At 36.3% G+C, this 24,511-nt stretch overlaps 1 protein-coding gene across 3 annotated transcripts in view; it reads right to left on the reverse strand.

The window, feature by feature from the left end:
• The window catches only part of LOC306874353 (guanine nucleotide exchange factor DBS-like), a 62,513-nt gene that overhangs the window by 24,111 nt on the left and 13,891 nt on the right, over positions 1 to 24,511 (reverse strand). The window contains exons 1-4 of one of the 3 annotated variants that reach the window (XM_079424320.1): positions 23,644 to 24,002; positions 12,985 to 13,068; positions 8,966 to 9,080; positions 5,388 to 5,478 (exon numbers count right to left, since the gene is read on the reverse strand). In XM_079424320.1, coding sequence (XP_079280446.1) covers positions 5,388 to 5,478; positions 8,966 to 9,080; positions 12,985 to 13,068; positions 23,644 to 23,716 — 363 coding nt within the window. In that variant the 5' untranslated portion in view covers positions 23,717 to 24,002. Of the gene's footprint in view, positions 1 to 5,387; positions 5,479 to 8,965; positions 9,081 to 12,984; positions 13,069 to 23,643; positions 24,003 to 24,511 lie in introns of those variants that run through there. The other 2 variants (XM_079424321.1, XM_079424322.1) reach the window with 2 other exon arrangements.

Raw genomic sequence — 24,511 nt, forward strand, 5'->3', positions numbered from 1 at the left:
GTGTGCGCTATTGCCCTACACCAACCCTACACCTAAACTTAGCCCTCACAGGAGACTTTGTGCATTTTTAGATTTTCAAAAAAAACACCATTTAGTATGTTTTTTAAGCCTTTTGAATTACGGGGACATAGGCAGTGTCCTCATAAACCACCTTCATATTGTAATACCTCTGTCATACCCATGTCATTATACAAATTTGTGTCCTCATAAACCACATAAACATGCACACACACACACACACATACAAATGAGTATATATTTACAAATAAATTGCAAATAGCCCACCTTGTTGGCAGAGGCTATTTACACTAACTCTGCCCACAAATGTGTGATTGGGGTAGTCAGCACTACAAAAGCGCTTAAACATCAGCTCGTATCACAGTGGCGTATCACAGTCTTTTTGACGTGATCAACCTGGGTTCAAACCCACCTTTTGCAGAACTTTTTTTCCACCCTTTATAAATGTCATTTCACATTGGAAAGGCATTCAATTTAAATAAAAATTAAGGAAATAAAGGTCTGGTTTCACAGACAGGGCTTAGACTAAGACAGGATTAGACCATAGCTCAATTAGGACATTTAAGTAATTTTTATAAACGTGCCTTAGAAAAAACATTACTGGGGTGCATTTTGAGACAAAATAAAGGCATTGATATATTTTAAGATCAGTCAGTGCAAGTTTCAGCTCAGATTTAGATTTTAGTCTGGGATTAGCCTTAAACCTTGTCTGTGAAACCGGGGGAAAAATTTTTAGATAAAGTATCGGGTAGGGTTAGGGTAGGTGTAGGGAGGGCTTTATTGTCCTAATAAGGTGGCATCCATTTAATAATATGATTTATAATTATAATTTATGAATTATATTTTACACTCAATAAGTTATTGCATACTGTTTTATAATGTACTACAATACTGAGGTGCAGATAATTGCCACTATATGCTTTAAGTAGTATAAATAGCAGAAAATCCTTTTATTTTAATAGTGTGAGTAGAATCCATTGCTATTTGCACTTACTCCAAATAGCCGCTGCCAATATATATCAATTATAATTTATATTAAATTTTAAATATATATATTTAAAATATAAATGTAAAACAAATGTATATGGAAATACACAAACATAGGCACACAAACTCATCACACTTTCCAGAAATGGAACAGGGATATTACAGGATATCGAGAGTGAAAACAAGTGTGAGACGAAGAAAGGAATTACTATGTGCATTTATGGGGGGTGTAACTCAGTGTTCTCCTGGGAAAGCCGTGTGTGTGTGTGTGTGTGTGTAAGGGGGTAGAGAAACCGTATCTCTAGGGAGCAGCTGCCACGGCACTGATATACCACAGACTAATCAGACACGTGGCACTAGGAATTCAATTAACAAACACACACACACACACACACACACACATCTCCAGTCCATACACACTGCATTTCCTAATTCAATACACATAAATTAGATTACTTTTTTGGCTAAATTGGATAGTAACCACGAGGCACACAGCAGAGAAATACAACGCTAACTCATCAAGGCTCATTATTTCCAACCAAAATAGAAACATTCCAAGAAATAGCAAGGGATTTGAATCCCAGTGACCCTGCTGCTCATCTCGGTGACCTTTCACCTTTCATTTCTCACCTCAGGACTAACCTCAGGCCCTGCATGTACAGCTAAGAGTCACAGGTGAAACGCCTCCTCATCAGCACGTTTCACTTTTAATAACTGTGCATGGACTGTATGCATGGACTTGAGGAACCCAATGAGGTGTGTCCAAGACACTGATGGAGTGAGTGAGTGCCAAGGGAAAACAGATGGAATAATGTAGTTCTTTTAAGAACTATTCACTGAAAGGATCTTTGAGGAACCATAAATTGTTCTTCTATGGGTTGTTGCTGGCAAAACCTCCTTTTGGAACCTTTATTTTTTAGAATGTCAGATTGGAATGCTTCTGAATGTCCATAAAAACTTATCCATATATCCATATATTTTCCCTATAAAGTCTAAGAGTAGGACACATCAAAGACTCTACCCACAAGGTAAAAATGAATATGGATGCTTTCTATCCTTTCACAGCAGATGTCATTGAGCAGACACTCTCCTGTCTTTCAACACACGAGCCTCTTAACAACCTCCCTTGAGACGTCTCAGAGAGCACAGAAGGGAGATGGCCATCAACGCTTTCAGGTCAAAGAAAGGAAATGTTTAGCGGCAGTAAAAACCAGCGGCACCATAATAAAAGACATTTAAACACAGCTGGTTGGTCTGCAGGCTGAAGCACGAGATGAAATGAGAGGGAGGAGAATATTAAACACGTGTTCTGTTGACTCGTCTGCTGTTTGCCATCTTGATTTATTTATGAATCATTGAGGAAATTATAATTAGATGATTTATGCTGAGATACATGCCTCTTAGTAAAACTGGATCAAATTTACATTTAATGAAAATTAAATAAAATGTGAGTTTTAAGAATTTTATGACAAATAATGATGACATTGAGATATTAATATGGACTTTGCAAAAAATAAAAAATAATAATAATGTACAATATTTATTTGCATGTGTGTGGGGGGAGGATCACTGGTCATCCATCGCAAATATTACAAGGAGAGTGAAATATTTCAATTTAGCTACATTGGGGAAGATGTTTGTCTGTGCCCAATTATCATACATTAGCATGCATTAGCACACATTAAAATTTCCTAAAGTGAATTAGATTGGGCCATACGGAGACTAGTTCCATCAGACTATTTTGTTCATTGGTGCATGTTGTAGAACACACAAAATTGCACAAATCTAAATGCAAATCAATTAATAGTACCATTTCTAATAACAAAAACAATAATGAGAGTGTGCACAAGGGATTTTGTTCCATGTTAAACAGAAATGAAGAAACTGATGAACACGCTTGTAATCATGTCCTAAATGAAATACATTAAAGACATCATTAACCAATCTAACACGAAACACAAGCACACACAGAAATCAACATTTCCTCCAGGAGATATAATGTCTTATTGTTCTTAATTTGTGAAGCAATTGTTTTTGTAAATGACCTATAAAGACCACAGCACACAATGGTTAATGTGTATGATGTTACTGGGACTTTGTATTTTTGTTTTGATTTCAGACACGTGCAGGAAAATCTCCTCCGGCCGTTCCACACCAGCTGCACTGCTGATAACCATTACCAATCAGCCATATGTGCTGTGACGGAGGATAGAGAAAGAAAAGAGTAGATTACATGCTTGTGTGTGCCAGAGTGTGTGTGTGTGTGTGTGAGCAGAGAGAGAGTAAATGAGAAAAAAGGAAAGAAAAAAAAGGAGGAGGGAAAGAGAAACTACTGTATCCACAGTACAGGAGGATAAAAGTTTACTTTAAAAAAGGTTTTTGAAAGGTTACCAAGGCAGTATGTATTAAATCAATAATACAATAAAGCAGTAATATTGTAAAATATTATAACAAATTTAAAATAACTTCTATTTTTTTTTTATTTAAAATATAATTTACTTCTGTGACGCAAAGCTGAGTTTGCAGTACTCCAGTCTTCAGTGTCACATGATTCTTCAAAACTCAATCTAAGATGCTGATTTGCTACCCAAGAAACATTTCTTATTATTTTCAAATGTTGATATTTTTTGTGGAGATTCTTGCCATGCTGTACTCTAAATGTTTACCTGCAAACATTAAGGTAATATAAAATGCAGTTGACTGGAAGGTTGAAAGTCAAATGAAGAGAAAGAGAGAATGACATGAGGCAAAGGAAGAAGAATAATCCTGTTATTTCATTACTGTCAAACCTCCATCTCTACAGCAAAATGCATTATGGCTATGAAACAAAGAATAAAATTTTAGTTACCACATTTTGTCCTTGTTTGGTAAAGCATTGAAGCGCAAGTTAGCCATCATCTTGATCACTGATTTGACTCCAGTGGCGTTTTTGAGTGCTGACCTAATTAAACCGTGTTAATCTGATTAGCCCATTGACCTCTCCCCTACTGACCATCATACACACGCGCACAGGTTTAACAAACCCCCTGCGGCCACCACACTTGTTGAAGAGTTTATAGCAAGCAGAAAAGCACTGATGATAACTACAAGATGCAGTCAAGACAAGCTGATGACAAGAACGGACAAAGATTACAGCTGTTGTTGCTGCTATTGTTCATTAAACATAACTACAACATCATTTGTGCTTTCAGTGTGCTGGGTTTATACTCGTGTGGACGTGCTGTGGTGCGCTAGACGTCTCTGTGGTGGATTAAATATTTAGGGTTTCTATGAAAAAAACCGAGGGCCTTGTTTTAGATGCCCTCCGACTTGGAACAACGCAGAAATTCTGACTAATCCACACATATAGCCAAGGGCACCTGCCTGTCAGCTCCTTTTCTTCTTACAGCATGCATGGAAAAAACAACACAGATGCACACGCAAAAGTTTCCTCATACGGATACACAAAGATATTTCATCTTAAAGTGTTCTCTTAAACGGAAAGTTGACTCCAAAAGAACATTCCGATATTGTTTACTTAGTCTTACACCTTTCTAAAAACAAAACCAAGGTTCCAAAAGGTTTTTTTTCCACAGCAATTCTATAGAAGAACCATTTTTGGGTGCTTAAAGAATCGTTTGGTGAACAGTTCTAAAAAGAATCTTTCCACTATAAGAACATTTTGTGGAATGGAAAGATTCCATGAATGTAAATGCTCTTTGTGGAAGTATAGATGCCAGTAAAGAGTGTATATGACTTGTTTTCTTCTGTGCAACACAAAAGATGATATTTGGAATCACATTTCTATCCATAAATTGTCAACTGGGAGCCAAACAACATTGGACCCCATTGACTTTCATTGTATAGAGAAACCACAGAGATGCTTTAAGTTTTTGTTCCACATAATAAGCATTACATCAAGGATAGTAAATGAAATTGTTTTTTTTGGGAAATCTATCCCTTTAAATTTAACACAATATACATAATTTAAGCACATGCACACTCTATTTTTGTTCTCTCTCTCACACACACACACACCATAGATGCCAATAAAGATCCTTTATCTTAAGTGTATATGACTTATGTGCAAAACAAAAGATATTTGAAGCACATTTTTTCCCCATAAAATGGTAGCCAAACAACATTGGACTCCATTGACTTTCATTGTACAGAAAAACAAAAAAAGAATTAAGGTTTTGTGTTCCGCATAATAAACACTTATTTCAAACGGGTCCATCAAGGACACTATATAATGACAATTCTCATTTTTGGGTACCCTTTCCCTTTAAATATAAATTATGAGGTTCTCCATCATAATATACACATTTAACCACATGCACATACTATTTTTTCTTCTCTCTCTCTCTCTCTCTCACACACACACACACACACTGAGGGCTCACCGCGATCCGCAGCAGCGTCCCCTTCACTGATGCCCATCTGTCTTGCCGCCGGTCAATGACCAGGATGAAGCCGACCCCCGTCGAGCTGAGACTGAAAATCAGAGACACCATCACCATGGCAGCAAGCGCGCACACACACAAATCATAAACATTGAGATACTGAAGATGTCACATACCCTAAAGTCATCATTAAACAGTTCTCCACTAACTAACCAACATCAGACTGACAAAGTAACCAGCACTCGGTGCATTGCAAACCATTATTTTATCCACACACACACACACACACACACATCTGCATTTGCCCCCTGACAAACAAGATGAACGCATAATGTGTGCAAATGCAAATTAAAACCTATAGACGTACGTTGAAATGCACTAGACCAGAATGCAATCGTGGTAACGCAGCGCAGAGATGCTGAGCTGGTTGCTACGTCCATCACCACACAGAACGGCAGCCCTCCGCACCTGCAGTATCAAGCTGTTTTATGATGACCGAGGAAGCAGAAAAATCCAATTACACAATCCTGATATTAAAAAAACAAACAGAATGTGCAAAATCCACCCCTAACGCTGATATTCCAAGGGCCCTTCCAAGTGTACACAGATGGTTTCCCCTCCGTTTCTTTCTTCCCTTCAATGCACCTTTGCTTACAGCCTCTCTGTTTATGGTTCCATTTGAATGAATGCCACTGTAGGCACAGACCGGGGGAGCAGCTACATTTTGCTTCCCCCTCTCCAGCGACCAATCGTGCAGCATCAGGTGCTCCCTCTCAACCAATCAGAGCTCAGGAGATAGCTGACAGACAGCCAGGCTCTTGAATTGCTAATATGGAATGTGGGTGGGAGATCGGTGCTGATTGATAATGAAAGCTCCTCCCACTAGAAACTGGCACTGCAGATACTTGTGTATCAAATCTGCCACCATTACAGTGACACACAGATTGTCTCTCTCTTTCTGGCTCCCGCCTTTTCCACCAAATTTCACACTCCCATCCCTTTTCCTCCTCTCAGTCCCCCCTCTCAGCCTCCGGCTGTTTTTCTCAGGAACATTTGTTCTCCGCTCCTTTCACAGTGGAAGACAGGAGGAGGAAGCAAAGGAGAGAGAAGCAGGGGTCTTATCAGCTGACAAAGCCCCGGTACAGATCTGCACTGACACACTGACTAATGACCTTGAATGTCCATCAGCAATAAAGATCAAAAATCTGATTACAATCACTGCAATTATAACCTTCCATTCAAATGCTGCTGGGGGGGTGGTTCAAAAGCCATCGGGTGGTTCACTACACATGATTTATGGTCATACTGGTGCTTTTTCTAGTAATGTTTTCATTTATAGTTCTGTGTTGCTAGTGCATTGTGTTAAGACTGCAAAGTAATATTTAATGTTTTTTTCATATACTAGATAGCTCAATGCTTTGAATAAGCAATGGGATGAAGATTTAATAAAGCACATTTGCATTTTCACTGTTAACAAAAACAACCCCAAGATAATTGGGTTGCACAGAAAATTGCAAATATTTTATAATATTAAATTTAACATTGTAGATGTTTTATCAGAAACCACAGAACAAATTAAGGACCATGTCTTGCTTACAAATAAATCTTTGAATAATAATCTATGTATCAATTTATGAATGAATCAATTATTTTATTGTTATTACTATTATTTTATCATTTTCATGATGTGTCCAGACAGTATCATGTATCAGTATCATGTTAAAAATTAAAAACGGCTTTAATTCTAGGTAGTAAAAACAAACAAACAAAAACAAAACTTCCATAATATATTGTTTGTTTACATTTTTATTTTATTTTTTATTTTTACTTTACAGTATGAGGATTAATTTTCATTATAAGAATTAGAATTTTGCGGCTAAATGTACTTTGTCACAATGCAAAATATCTTTATGGTTTTAAGCAAAGTAGTATAGTAATGATTCTCCCATTTCTTTTTCTTTTGTGTTAAAATATGACTAGGATGCATTCTTAAGGGGGTTTTCATGACATTTGCCCCTTTATTCCATGAGCTGCTGTATGCTTTTGCATTCTTTAGCTCCTGAACTCCTTTCATTTACCAAATCAGAACTAAATTAAAACCCATCAGCCATTTTCAGCATGAAGAAATCCATCTAATTACTCAATCACCCCCCCCCTTTCGGTTTCTCATGGGAATAATGGGGAAACAAGAGGTGGAGAGAGAGAGTAAGATTGAAAGCAAAGGACCAGAATCACTCTTTCATCAGAATATTAACAAGGGCTGTTAAATTAAAGAGGATTTCACAGGATCAGCAAATACACCAATGCACCAGCGAACTTTCACAGGGATTAACATTTGTGACCCTGGACCACAAAACCAGTCTTAAGTCACTGGGGTATATTTGTAGGAATAGCCAAAAATACATTGTATGGGTCAAAATAATTTTATTAAATTAATTTCTCTTTTATGCCAAAAATCATTAGGTTATCAAGTAAAGATCATGTTCCATGAAGATACTTTGTAAATTTCGTACTGTAAATATATCAATTTCATTTTTAATTAGTAATATGCATAGTTAAGAACTTCATTTGGACAACTTTAAAGGCGATTTTCTCAATATTATTGATTTATTTTGCACCCTAAGATTCCAGATTTTCAAATAGTTGTATCTCTGCCAAATATTGTCTGATCCTAACAAACCTTAAACCTTAAATCACTTAAGACTGGTTTTGTGGTCCAGGGTCACATTTAAAAAAAATAAAATAAATATACATGCAAAGTAATTCAACGTCTCTAGGTTACTCATTGATATGAAGGCATCTTCAGGTCAATAAAAATGTACTTCCCTGAGAAATTCATGTATTCAAATTACTCACAAACTAAGAATGCATATGTAAAACAAGGGGCATTAGGATCACCTTGTTAATAGTGTACATAATTACACATTCTAATTTAATATGTATGATGAATATTAATGAGGCAGCAGTCTCACACACACACACAAGCAGGCAGCCATGACTCAAATTCATTGAATTGCAAACAGCATGATGTGTTGCAATGGGAAAGCATTAGTGTGCCCTCTACTGTCCAATTCAAGAAATAAAACAACCCCACCAAAAATATTTCTCATCTAGTTTATCATCAACAGTGCATTGATGTGACTAAAGATGATGCATCATAAATCAAATACATACAATGTTTTCTATTGTTTAACAAAAATAGTTTCAGATAGGCTTTACTAAAAGTGTTACCACATTTTTTGACCAATGAACTTTCATGACATTTCCGGTCATTCATCAATGCTGGATTTTAAATCATCTTACAGAGATTGGAGTGTATTTATATGTCAGGATGCAATTTTTGGAATTAATAGATTGAAGTACACGTTTCAAATAACATCAGCAATGGCCAGACTGATGTTATCACACCGGTTTGCATGCACATCTACCTTGTAAGCACTTACATAAAGCATCTAGCCAATAAATAAGCACTTTTCCAGGTTGGAGGCATTTTCAAATGCCCTGATCAAAGACCCTGGTTACTTTTTTTTTTTTAAAGTGCTGGTAATGACTGATGCTTCCACCTCCTGTTTTCTCACCTGGGAACACTTGTCAGGTATGTCAGCACGTTGTGAAACTCCTGTTCCTCCAGCTCACCAAACGCCGGGTACTCTGGGAAAATAATGATGGGGCTGCCATTCTGTCCTCGGCCACCTGGAAATGCAGATTTGGAAGGAGGCAGCTGTTAGCAATTGTTTAAGATGCAGCACGAAAACTAATCATCTTTTTATTTCGTTAAGCCCTGTGATGCATATAAGTTATGAAACCCTGCATATTCAGAGGGAGAATTGTCTATAACCAGTGACCTTGAAGATGCAGTAACCTCCTGAACTAGTTTACAGTCAAACTGATCAGGATATATAATAATCCAGCAGGACTTCAACATTTAAAAAGTCTTCTACCCACAAGGGGGCACTTCTACAGCTTCCCATGCACAGCTTACACAGAGAAAGACAGAGATTGCGTACATTAACAGAAGAATGATTGTAGCTATTACGAACTGCAGATGCATCAAGGCCATGAGGCGATGTCAAGGGGACAATGCAACGGCATGAGGACAAAACCTTCAAATCTCCTCTTTTCCTGTCATTGAGCTTTGCTTTGCAAATACAGATGAGACCATTCGAAAACAGAGATAAACATCATAAATCATTACTGGGGCTACAGATGTAGTCTATTCATGTGTGAGAAAGAGTAAGACAGAAAGGGAAAGAGGAAGAAGGACATGTTTGGTGCAGTGACATAGGTCATGTGACTGTGTGTGTGTGTGTGTATTTGGATGCTACAGCACTCTGTGATTAATAGAGCAGGATGGATCCATTGCAGAGCTCACACATATTAACACCTCTATGACTGCCACACACAGGTACACACACACACACACACACGAGGTGAAAAGGACACTGCTGTCGCATTTGTAACCATCAGTAGAGCAAACTCAAAGAGCTCCAGTCCATCTGGACCAGGTGAGAGAGAGAGCGAGAGGGTCACTCCGCAACATTATGCTACAACATGCAATCCAAAAGACGAAGAGTCATTTATCATCTTCAATCAGAAACAACACACACACACAAAAGAAACACTCTCTTGCTTGCTCTCTCTCTGACACACACAGCCTGAGAACAATATAATATAATACAGTATAGAATAATATAATTGAACAGAGTAGAATATAGCAGAATGGAGTATATTAGAGTAGAATTGGAGGGTAGATCAGAGTATATAAGAGTAGAAGAGAGTATAAAAGTAAAATTGCGTCAAATATAGTATATTAAAGCAGATTGGAGTATATAAAGTATAGAATATGATACAGTTGAATGGAATATATTATAGGAGAATATAGTAGAATCTAGAATAAAAGAAAATGGATTACAAAAGGGTAAAACTGTATAAAATGGTAGAATAGAGTAGAACTTGGTAGAATTGAGTATATTCAAGTTTAATAGAGTAGAATGGAGCATAAAGGGTAAATTAGAATATAGTGAAATAGAGTATATTAGAGTAGAATTGAGCATAAATGTAGAACAGAGCAGAATTGAGTATAAAAGGGTAGAATCGAGTAGAATTGAGTATATTAGATTTGAATGGAGATGAATGAATTAAAAAAGAAGAACAGAAGAATAGAGTAGAATGGAGTGTTAACATGTAGAACAGAGTAATACAGTCGAGTAGACTGGAATATAAGAGTAAAATATAGCAAAATAGAGTACACTAGAGCTGAATAGAGTAGAATGACGTAAATACGGGTAGAACAGTAGAATGGTGTGGATGTAGAATATAGGATAATGGAGTATATTAGAGTTGAATACAGTAATGGAGTATATATAGTAAAATATAATAAGAGAAAAAAGCAGTAGAATATGAAGCAGAACAATGTTAAAAACAGAAGAATAGAGCAGAATGGTATAAACTAAATTAATAGATGGGAAAGTGTAGAATGTAGTAGAATAAAGTGACATCAGAACACTAATACAGACCCAAGCAATCTAGAACATGGTCAAGATTAACAGAAATCAGATTAAAACACTCCACAAAGAGCTTTCAACCCACTCTCACATACTGGGTGACTTTAGTTTCCGGTGTTTCCATCAGATCCACACACACACACACACACACACACAGTCTGTGTGATAATGATCATATCAGACAAAGGCCTCTGCAGCCGTCTGGGAGGAAGAAGTAGGACCAGAAAAGAAAATAAGATGAAAAAAAGAGCAAAAAAAGGAAATGAAAACAGAAATAAACAGAAGGAGCGTCTAACAGTGGAGGTCTGTCATTAAATCTAGGTGGAGAGCTGAGGCATGAGACCAGAGCAACATTTTCAACATAGCAACATAAACGCACAGAAATCAAATCAGTGCATATGCTACATTGGCACACACACAATGCATAAGCAATCGCTCAATTATTCATATGGCACTAAATACTGAATGTTCTACACTGGGATTAAGTTAACAAAAATTAGGAAATCTTTGAAGCAAAAACTATTTGGACAGTATTTGAAGCTTTTCATATTGCAATAAGTACATCAGCTCTACCCTATAAATGTTTTAAAAATGTGCACACAATAGAGGGAAACAAATTGTCCAACAAAAAAAATTCAGACAACAGAATAAAATGGACACCAGCAGTTTACATCAGTTAACAGAAACCAGAAGTGCAATGAACACTGATCTTTCTTTATTATTATTGGAATATCCTTGTTTCTTCAATGATGCAACTTGGCTGTTCACTCTTCTAGCAGTATTGTTGTAAATGTTTCATTGCATGTATAATGCATGAGTTCAGAGTTAGGTTTGTCAATATTCAGAGACTGTATGAACTCTTTTTTTTTATAGAAAACCTGAATCCCAATCTAATCCTTTTATTCACAATAAAACTCTTCTATAGACCTCACACACAGCCTAACTGTCAATCAAATATTCTTGCAAAGCACATCAGCTCTGAACTTTGTCAAACGCATCGTCATGGCAACACTGAATAATTAAGAGGCTTCCTTCTGTCAGGCATTATCCTGGGCAACCTGAGTCGAGCCCTAACTGGGTTATTTACGGAGAATGGAGAGTGTTTCTGGAGTGTTATTAAGTGACTGTGTGTTTATGTGGAATCTGTGCACGTTCTGAACGAATCGTATTCACTTCTGACTCAAACGCCACATGTGAAACAGGACAAATCATACTCATGATGCTGTCAAAACACTATAAAAATAGCTCATTAAATCAGTGATTATGTGAGGTATTCACTTCCTGTAGCAGACACGTGTGCATTATAAACATCGTGTGAATGAGTTTTTACATGCACAATTTTACACAATTACACTTAATAACATACACATCATAATACATTATAACATGGAACGTGCATACTGTTTTTCCAAAAATTTGGGGTCAGTATGATTTTTTTATTTTTTTTATTAATGCCTTTATTCTGCAAGGATGCATTAAATTGACAAATGCATTAAAAAATTAAATGCAACAAATTTCAATTTTTTTTTAAAGAATCCTGAAAAAAAAAATATGTATCGCAGTTTCCACAAAAATATTAAGCAGCACAACTATTTTCAACATTGATAAGAAGCAAATCAGCATATTAGACTGATTTCTGAAGGACCATGTGACACTGATAACTGCAGTAATAATGCTTAAAAATTCAGCTTTGCATCACAGGAATAAATAACATTTTAAAATATATTAAATTAGTCGAATTATTTTTGAATTGTAATATTACACAATATTTCTATTTTTACTGCGTTTTTGTTCAAATAAATGCAACCTTGGTAAAGATATAAGAGACTTCTTTCCAACACAGGGGAAAAACAAAAAACAAAACTTACAGACAACAAACTTTTGAATGGCAAAGTCATGTAAATGCTTAAAACGGTGTTCTTCAGGTAAAGGTGACATGCTAATGATGTCTTTTTTTGAGTTATCAATTTTTTTTGTTGTACACGTAAACTTATTTAATGATGATTTTTTGATGAAGCTTTTAGAATCTCTCATAGTGAGCACACAGTCTTTATTGGCAAAGCATTCTGGGATTGATTGTGTAGGAGACTCACCTGACAGGAAGGCGAACTGTTTCCTGAGGTCTGGGCTGATGTCTGCGGCACACAGAGGACTGCTCTCCTGCTGCATAATCTCATCTGTGTGAGAAACAGAGATTTAGTTAGTAAACATTTCACCATAAACAAGCAGAAAATGGTTGTTTCCCATGTTAATGTTTATGGTTATACCACACAATTTCATAGACGCACAGGAATGTCACTTCATGTTCTTTATGTGTTTCTAGGTTATGGTGCAGATGCATGGTTCTGTTTAGAGTCTGAGAAGAGCAGCTGGATGAATGGATGGTTGGATGGAGACGAGAAGGTGAAAACAGAGAAAAGAGAAAGAGAGAGTATTTTCTCAGTGCATCAGGAGATGATGGATTATTCTAAGCAGCTTTTGAGAGTCTTCAGCCGCTGCGGTGTGTGTATGAGTCAGTGCTGTGGTGCGGCACGTCTCTCACGCTCAGACTATATGACTTTTAGATATGTTCTCATGGTGTAGTTCAGAATCTGAACACCTGTTGGTCTGAATAAAGGTGAAATCAGCGCACTGTGAACAGATGAATCCAAAACAAGAGATTCAAGATTTTTTTTATTCGTCAAATAAACAAACCAAGAACACATGATCCAGCATGACAAATCTCACAGTGCCTATCAGCAAGGATAAAGTCACTGGACAACAGTTGGAAACACAGCCATACACACTTTCATCCATCTTTCCTGCTGTTACCGAGATGCTTGGGACCTTAAGGAATCTGAATTACATCTTGAACTCAGCAAGTGCTGAGTACTTAAGTAGGTCACAGATAAACATTCAACTCACAGTATTGTGAGCAGGCTTACTGATTTCATCATTAATTTCTTTTTCCATTAGTTTTGCTGCAGAGGCTTTATAAAAACTAACTGTTGGTTTTATACTGTACAAATGTTAGAAAGTACACAACACAAATACTGAAAAAATCCATCCATCTAGGTACCAACAGAAGACCACATTCATCTGTGCAAAAGACCATTGGGTCGTCAACATGCAGGTTAGGATGGCTTGCCATGCTTGCAATTCAATTCAATTCAATTCAATTCAATACAATACAATACAAAACAAACAAAACCAAATGAACCAAACTAAAAACAAAAACCAAGCAAAAAATAAAAAGCAAAAGCAAACAAAACAAATAAAATGAACAAAAAACAAACAAAAACAAAACCAAACCAAACAGAAAAAACAAATGCAATTACAACAAACAATATCAAGTAAAACAAATTAAATAAAACAATAACAAAAAAGCAAACAACTCAAACTAAAACAGAAAAACAAAACAACAATTGATTTTTAACTTGTAAAAAATATATCATGGTATCACCGGTCAAAACACAAAAAGAAAAATAGTTCAGTCATGAAACTCTAGACGACTTGGCACAAGCTGATTGGTTCATGCTGCATATACAGCCAATGAGCTTACTGCCTTGCATTTATATGGCTGGCTAGTATTAACTTGAGATTCCTGCAGCACGCTTTCAGAATTCTCTGAAGCCCTCCACCTTCCCCAGCTCCACTTGTACAGATCTGCTATGGGGTTATTTTATATGCTATTTGTGCAGTAGCAGTATGTCTCAAATACTCACAGCACCGTATCGCCATATGCATTGGCAGTAGCAAGTTCCTGTACTTGCTTGCTGCAGCAGCAATAATCTAAAACTACAGCAATAACCAACAGCACCAGCAATTCAGCAGCAGTGTAGCAGATCTATTCCACCAAGACCAAATACATTAACACTGTCATATCCATCACCATGCTAAAATCTTCTGAGAGTTGTCATGATTGAATTATATATACTAAAAATCAATCAAGTATTTAAAGCATTCATTTTCATTAAATTATTCAATGTTACTATAATTCATCTTAAATCTAACATTGCAATTCCAAATGAAACTAACAAATGTTTCATTTACTTCCCAAAACCCATTTTTGCTCACATCTGACACTTGCCATGTGTTAATTTTGGGCTGTGATGCGTTCTACCCATCAACACTCTCTCATCTTTACTGTGATTTCTATTACAAGTTACTTTTGATTATACTGTGACTTATTATATTGTCTGTAAGAAACAGCACATTTGACAAAGCGACAGGTTAATCTAATCTCCTCACACAGGAAATATTCTTCTTTGAAAGCTGTGGAGTACAGTGGAGAAGCCTTCAGGAGAAGATAAGGCCTCTGAAGTCAGAAGGACAGTGACGTAAGATCCATTACAACATTACAGAAAAACACTCTGGCAACTCACCCTGTTATTAAGTTTCTGTAGAGTTCAATGACATTGTGCATGCTCTTAAAATAAAGGTTCAGCATTCCTCAAAGCCTTCATTTGTTGGGACCATATAAGCACACTCCCATGAACTTCAAAGTTCAGCCCCCAAAAGATCAATAACTTGCTCTACTCAAACTGATCAAAACACTCCTCTTCCTTTCCTACCGCTCCACTCCTGACATCACTGATCATAGACGAGCACCTGTTTTCACCGTTCCCAACGCCACGGCCACGATGAGCAAAAGACAGATGCTTGCAGATAAAGCGAGAGCTGTTAATCCTTTACCTACCCTGGTAACACAGACAGGGAGCCGGTAAAAGTCTGGCTTGTTGCACTGATCGCAGACCACTTTCAGATTAAGATCCCTGTAGGATTTCTCATCTCAGTGACCCTCAGTAAGAGTGTCACGTGACTTCAGAGACAGCTGCCACAGCCCAAGTAAAAACTGAGCTTGTGAGGTTAAGAGAAGATTCTGGCACTGAAAGAGTTAAGCTAAAGAGAAGCTGTGACCAACAAATACAGGTATGCTTTACTTTTCTTTGTTATTTAGTACAAGCCTTAGGAAACACTCAGGTAAAGGATATTTGTACTCCTAAAGTTCATCTCATATAGTCATCATTTGTTGCTTCAGGCTATAAGGGTTCATTCTACAGGTTCTTCAACATCACAAAGATACCATTTGATAGGAGTTAAATGATAAAAATAGAATGACTTTATTAAAAAAACAACAACAAAAAAACAGGTCAATAGAATTTATGGCCAGGCACTCCATGACAAGTTCCTCTGTGTTCCAAATTGGATTGTATTCCAAACACTATTATGCATTTAAGCAATTAGGTATGAGAGGCTGTTACATTGTGAATGTAGTCACAGCTACAGGGCACATGACACAGACACAGACCAATGCCAGAAACCCCTTCATCTGTGAAAATATTCACAGTAAAGAACAAACTCCAATGCCTTACAGATTTTTTACAGTTTTAAAACTAGCAAGTAAGCAGCAAACACACACATGCAGAGCTGGGTAGATTAGTTACAAATCTCAGTCCTTTGCTGATTCCAAATTACATGATAAAAAATGTAGTTAGTAACGTAATCCATTACACATTTCAGGTAATATAATCAGACTACTTTACGATCACTTTCAGTTTACTTTTAAAGGGGTCATCGGATGCCCATTTTACACAAGTTGATATGATTCTTTAGGGTCTTAATGAAAAGTCTATAACATACTTTGGTTAAAAATTCTCAATGGTAGTGTCAAAAACACTCACCATACTCATTTTATTTCTATTTCTAATTTGCACATACTTGACCTGTATATACACTTGTACATAGTTGTCTATATTATATATTGTGTTTTTGCTGTTTTGTACATTGCCTATTTGGATATTTGTATATTATTCTTCTATTATCTGTGTCCTGTCCTGTTGCTGTCTCTCTGTTGCACTGTGGAGCTTCTGTCACTACAACAAATTCCTCGTATGAGTAATGATTGGCCAATAAAGCTCATTCTGATTCTGAAAGAGGATTTTAAAATAGGGATTTAAAAAAAAAAAAAACTGGGTGGATTTTTATCATTATAGGATGGAAGTGTACAAACACTTCCAACAAACATTTATGTTCAAACAACTTCAAAAGTGAATTTAGCATCCGATGACCCCTTTAACCATTAACCAAGATCAGAGAACCGTGAAGATGCAAAAGTGAAACTTAATTATTAAAACATTTCTTTTAAAATCTCCGTGGTACTTAAAGTGAATATATCATTAGGTGAAAGAGGTTTAGATGACAAAAAGTCATGGAATACATTACCTGTAAATAAGAAATAATGTGAATTTATGCATTTTATTGTGTTTGAAAGTCAAGAGCCTTCCAAGGACATGTCAATATATGGTTAAATAATTCAAACAATTCAAATTAAAATGAATGTGTTCATCAGTAGTTGATGCAATGTTGAAAAACAAAAAGTTTGATGTTCTCAAACCTGAAATTATTTTTGTAAATCCAGGTCAAATGCTGTGTTGCCACCTGACTAATGACTGGTCTTTGTGTGAATGTCCAGTTAAGATTTTCTGAATATATTTACGGAGAGTCTATTTACACTGAGTGCAAATAGCCCGCCTTGTTGGCAGAGGCCATTTACACTAACTCTACCCACCAACATGTGATTGGGCTAGACAACACTACAAAACATGGCTGTCAGCTCCAGTGGTGTAGATGGTAAAGCGTGTACAGCAGTACACAGTGTAAATAGCCTCTATTGCTATTTACACTTAGTGCAAATAGCCGCTGCCATATATTTAAGCGGTAGGCCATTTCAGAAAGGAACACTTAAAAAATGAAAAAGAGGAGAATCAACATGTAATCAATTAAAAAGTAACTGTAGCCTGATAACGAGTATTTTAAAGTGTAATTAAATTAATTACCAGTACTTAATTTTTAGAATTTGACATATACATATATATATATATATATATATAACACATTTTTATTTATTTATATTTAAAAAGTTTGGGGTCAGTAAGCAGTAAGATTTTGAAATGAGTCATTTTAGTTTAGAATAAAATAGCAGAATTTTTTTTTCTTTGTTACAAAAGACTTATTAGTTAAAAGAAATGCTGTTCTTTTGAACTTTCCATTCATAAGAATCCTGTAGTATCACAGTCTCCACCAATAGCATAAAAAATAAGCATATTTTCTGAAACATTAAAATAGTTGCTTAAAATATTTGCCATCATAGGAGGAATAAATTACATAAAAAAAAAACTATAAAATAGAAAACTATTCATATTAAATTTTTTTCCATATATTAAATAAATGGAGTCTTGGAGAGCATAACGATTTTTCTAAAACACTTGAAAAATCTTTGATTCCAATTTTTTTAACTGTAGTGTACCAGGAACTTTATAGAATTCCTTGTTACTGACCAATTAGAACACAGGCCAGAATTATACATTTTTCAACAGTCTTTTGAAAATTACAGTTTTTGAAGAATGAGTATTAAACATTCGGGTCAAATGTTCTTGTACATAAGCCAAAACAGCCTACAACAAAAACAACTAAATAAAGAAGTAATTTTGTGATTTTATCCTCTATATCCAGTCGCTGGATGTGGTTTCTCATTTACATTGATCGCATCACTCCTGTTAAACAATACCAGGCCGTTGAGATCGAGGGGGACGCGTTTAGTCTTGTCACTGTCGCCTCAGCTGGGCTCATGAGAAAGAGGCTTGAGCAACGTCCAACGTTTCATTCACCATCTCATCTCTTGGTGTTTAAATCAACAAAGCTACGGCACAGAGCCTCCACTCAATGAAAAAACATCCTCACACATCCGCAAAACCAAAGCAGCAATAACAGGGCTATAGAAACGGCCCCGGGTCCTGCACGGTCGCCAAGAACGCCAACCGCACATTGACAAAGCAATTCAGCATCGGAGCGCAGGGTGCTGGTATTCAGAAGAACCGGGGGAAGGGCAGACACTCTCATTTTAATGCCATTCAACAGATAGACGAGTATTCTTTATAAGGCCTTACATTTGTAATGCTACTCGGATGGGTTGAGCCGTGACCGCTACCTTAATGTGATTGAAGATCTGAGTTTGGACTGTAGCCTAAAAGATCCCAGTAATAAAAGACTCATCTTCGTCTCAGGAAACTGCTAGCTGTCTTTTGTTCAATTATTTTGTTAGTTCACAAAAGTATAACAACAGATTGCCTTGTCGTAAATATATTTAAACTGTACTATGACTTTAAAAGGGCAAAAGTGTATTTATACCGGAATCACAGTTACACAAAATATTCATGAACCCAAATATTACTTTGACAATTGGCTAATTTAAAAACAAAAAAAAACAAAAAAAACACACATTGTGCCCAACTACTTAAAAACAAGTCTTGTCCAGTTTGTAATTGTATTTTGTGTTACATAAAAAAAAAAAAAAAAAAAAAAAAAACTGAATTCAACAGTTTACATGTATAAAGTAATGTTTTATATTTTAATTTTTCTTTAATTTAACAAAAGTGCTGATTATGTAACGTTGCATGCAACACTGGTCTTATCTCACTAACACCCTGATGCTCTAATATATTGTAGTTCATGATAAGCAGGATCCAAAGTCTTGGCTAATACATACGATTCAGCTATAAAAAATGTAATTGTGAGCCTCCAGATCTCACCTCTCTTGGAACTCTGGTTCCTGGTGCAGGAGAACAAGGACAACATGTCTCTGCGGTTGTGTCCACTCTCTACATTATTTACAGGAGAGTGTTGGATACAGTGGCTTAAAACCTCAGATGGAAAAACAGCTCAGATGGAAAAACAAGATACATACCAATGCAGAGACACATACACACTCAATGTTAACATGCAAGGAAAACATCCTCTTTGTTCTTCATGTCTGTGCAAGCAGCCCAGGTTAAACGCATGTTGCAGTTTTTGTTAAAGACCTCTTCAGCTGTGGCATGTCCGAGCCTGTCTGAACTACAAAGAACCAGTCCAGGTTAAAACACACAGGAGTGCAATATAAACCATTACTGCTATACCAGACAGTGAAGGCCAGGCAGCAAAGCAAGGAGAGTCACTTACACACACACACACACACACACTAATCATGACATTTTCCTTTAAACAGGAATCACACCCATATCTCATTGTGGTTTCCACAATAACTACATGCTTTATGCACTCTAAGCAAAAAGAAGCTCATAGAATACATTAAAAAAGGCTAATATACACTGAATGTTCCAGAACAAGTTAAAAACACAGAACTAAGCCACGTTATTAGTCACTTCATCCATTGCCCATAAGTCATACAATAGACCAAATTATAAAAGGACCCTCATTTGTATTCCAAACTTACATACAATTCTTTATTCTATGGAACACAAAAGATGATATTTTGTAAAAATGGTAATCAGTGTTCTTTTTGTCCATACAAACATTTCATTTTAGGCCCTACTGATTTTCATTTCATAAATTGAAACATTCTTCTTTTTTTTCTTTTGCATTCTACAGAAAAAAAGTAACACAAACAAGTTTGAAAAGACAATTTAGTGATTTTTTTTTATGTACTGTCCTTTGAAGATACTTCGTCAGACTCTGGGATCAAATGTCAATCTGTATTTACAAAGCTCAGATCCTTAACCATAAAGTCACATTATTAATATAGTGCTTTATAACAGATTGTTCTGTAGCAAAGCAGCTTCACAGAAATAAACAGGAAAATAATAGTTGCAAAATTCATCAGTTATAAAACGACTTTAATTTGAACTATAAAGCAACTGTAGAGAAGACAATTCATTATTTAGCTCAATTTAGTTCAATAACAGGATAAAAGTGTTGCAAAGTTTATGAGTTACAAAACATTCAATTTAGCTATAAAGCAGTTCCACAGAACACAATAATCCCATTAAGCCACAACATTACCATTACACACATACACGTGGATTGCTTCTCTGATCTTCATCACACAAAAGTACACACCAGCTCATTATTTACACACTCAACACACTCAAACTTAACGAATAAAGTCCCAAATGGCTTATTAACAGTGCACATGGTTGAGTGTCATGAGGGCGCTGTAACCGTGTGTGTGTGTGATGTACGTAGACATGTGGTCTGGCTCCAGCTATATGGACAAATGTGAACAGTGCCATTTCAATTATACAATCACACAAACTGCTAACTAAAAGGCCAACTGTGTGTAGAATAGACTAGGGTGTGTGTGTGTTCATGCACTAACACTTGACATCTTATCTGCACTTTACAGAGTCTCCATCTGTTACCCCGGAAGAATACAAAGCCGAAACAAACACACACGCACAGCCCCCTATACCAACAACAAATGGGCAACAAGTGGGTCAAATTCTCTACATTCCATTGCCTATCTTTTTAACAGTTTAATTGAATGTATATCAGATCATTGTGGTCTGAAACTGAACAAAAATAAAATGAGGCCACTAAAGTTCAGAGACTTTCTTTAAAAGAGTCTTTAAAAAACACACTGATCAGAGTCTCTGAATTGTATAAATGCAGTGTGTTACTGATTATTGGGTATGATATTTACAATTTTCTATTTTCGCTCTGTGATGATATTGGAGTGTAAAAAGTTTCTGGACTTGGTGCTCAGCAAAACCACAGTAGTTGGACACACAAGACAACAACCACACCAGACGTATATAGAAAGATGGTTACTAAATAATCATAGTGAGTAAAATTGCTATGACAAACCCTGTGAAGTCAATCAGAAGAGTGAGGAAATATAACAGACCGATGCAAACACTTTTGGAAGTGTTTGCATTACAGCTGCTCATACTGTAAGTACACTACAAAAGTTGCTTAATTATTAATATTCAGCAAGGATGCATGAAATTGATCAAAGTGACAGTAAAGACTTGCACTGATACAAAAAAACAAAAAAGCTGTTCTTTTGAACGTTCTAATCAATTAAAGAATTTTGGAGGGGAAAAAGTCACCACTTTCACAAAAATCTTAAGCACAACAACTGTTTTCAACATTGATGATAAATGCTTCTTAAGCAGCAAATCAGCATATCAAAATGATTTCTGAAGGATCATGTGACACTGAAAACTGGAGTGCTGAAAATTCAGCTTTACATCACAGGAATAAAATACATTTTATAATGTATTCAAACACCAACAGTTGTAAAAAATGGTGTAATCAGTCCCATGCCAATTTTGTTATGATGTCTCATATTTTGAGACTTGTTTAAAAGAGGTGAGCTGTTACTTAAAAATAAATTTAGAAAGAGGGACCCGTGCCATATATAGGTACCAGGGTGAGCTCTTTTGATTTGGGCAACCTGCCAGAACACCCTAGCAACTGCACAGCAACATGCTAAAAACCTCTCACCTTAGCAACTGAATAGGAATTCCCTGGCATCGATCCACAACAGCCTGACATTGTGACGGCAAACCCCATTCAAATATCTTCCAGAAAGAGTTCAAGGAGTAAAATAAATAAATAAATAAATAAATAAATAAATAAAAGAACACAATATCATACATCAAATCATAATGCACTCTCTCTCTTATAAGATATAGCTTTATGCACATAAATCAGTTATAATAGAAAGTCACACCCAACATACTCGTAATACTAGACAGACAGTGTGTTCTTGGATGCCACCCTACAAATAGTAAAGAAAATAGCCAACACCTTGCAGCACTCAGGTATGTCTGTTGTAGTTTGACCCTTATTAAAGCGGTTTTCAGTTCTTTCAGCAACAAAAGAAAAGCTCAGCTAAATAGAACTCATATTTCAGCATCTGATTCAGCACCTAACATTTTCCATTCACACTAAACTAAATTGAATTGACAGTGTCTTATACAGTATAGCCTGAGGTCATAGTTACTGACAGCGTGCCAGTCTAGATTTAATAAGCAAATATCTTCTGATGTGCCATTACTTGCATGCACAGTGAAATTGTGTCCATGATGAGCATTCACAGCTACGATGGAACTCTGATCACTGCGCATATTGACAGGCTTGAAGCAAAGCTTTGAATGTGAAACAACACTTTGGTGCCAGTCCAGCTGGGTTCTGGAAGTTGGCATAAACCCAGACTGGTGCCAAAAGTCGCCCATATGAGCATGGGTGAAACTGTTACCAACCGTTGACCAACAAACAATACGCTTCTCACGATCTGAGAGTGCAAAAAAGGAGGGGGGAGTTTACGTTCAAATTCAGGGTTGCGTTTTAACTTTAAAATCAATGAATTGTGGGAAAGTTTAACATAAGCAAACACAAATTTCAGATCACAGCACTGTATAAAATTGAAATAACACTTTTACAATAAGAACAGTATGACAAATGGAAATCTACTCCTGAATTTAAATATCAAATCATAAAAATTCAAAACATACCAATTAAACATCTGAAATCTTCCTACAAAACAATCAGAAAAGGGATGTTTTAATCCACAAGGTTACTAAACTTTTTTCCAACACTATTAAAAATTAAAAGTGCTCTTCTTCCATAGAAGAACCATGTTGGGTTCCCCAAAGAACCTTTCAATGAACAGTTCTTAAAATAAATGTCTTTCTTAGTGTGAAGAACATAAACAAATCTAAAAGAACCATTTTCCATAATGAAGAACCTTTTGTGGAATGAAAAGGTTCCATGGATGTTAAAGATTCTTCTTGGAACCATCAATGTCATGTATGTGAAGTTCATTTCCTGATTTGTTTTTAAGTTCTATATAGTTTTAATAAATTTAACAAGCATAAATACATCAGAAAACCCCAGAAAACAAAACAGCACTTCAAACTGGACACATCTGACCTGGTTCAATAGATTTACCCGGTTATACAGATTTAAAGACTAGTTTGGTCTCCTACCTGTCATCACTTTGAGTTGCAGCCATAGTCTGGTAATGTCCTGGCAGAGCAGGGACACTCGGTTGAGCTCCATCCTGCTCAGAGTGCACCTTTCCCAGCCAGCATCCTGTTTCAGGTGCCTCTATCTCTGGGGCTTCATCCTCCTGCAGGACTCCTGTAAACTGCCGCGCATTACCGAGGCTAAACTGTCCGTCAACGCACTTCACATATCCTCATCTCCAACACACAAACTCCACTGGCATCAGGTTACTCTGCCACACACACGTGCAGGTGGAAGCAACAGACGGTGGAGTTAAAGGGTGGAAAAACCCCGGGGCAGCCGCTTAAACCAGAATGCAATTCTGTAGTGACCTGTGTGTGTGCGTGAGTGAGTGGATAAGCTCTGACATACGCACACTCAGACACACACTCTCTAATCATCCTGCCTCTAACAGGTTTGAGAGAGAGGGAGAGAGGAATGGGGGGGCAGCAGTTTTCTCTGTTTGCTACTCTGCCAGGGCCCTGTGGATTAATAATAGACAGCCAATCAAAATACTGGGGCCGGACTGAGAGGCGGAGCACAAACTACATTACTCCATCTATCATGATATTCAAGTCTATTATACTATACTGTACATAAAATGTTAATTATTACAATAATTGGAATATTTAGTCAGCCGTACTTTTTCCCTTTTAATTATTGCTTTAATGGTGTAATGTATTTTTTTAAATAGTTTTTATGTAATTAGTTATATTTTATTTATTTTGCACTATTGTTAATTCATTTCATTTGACATTACTGTGAAAATGCAAATGCAATGATTTTGACATCCATGCCAATAAGACAAACAAATAAATTAAATAAACATTTATACATTATAACAACAAT

The sequence above is a fragment of the Barbus barbus genome, assembly GCF_936440315.1.
Source record: "Barbus barbus genome assembly, chromosome: 8".
Lineage (NCBI taxonomy): Eukaryota > Metazoa > Chordata > Actinopteri > Cypriniformes > Cyprinidae > Barbus > Barbus barbus.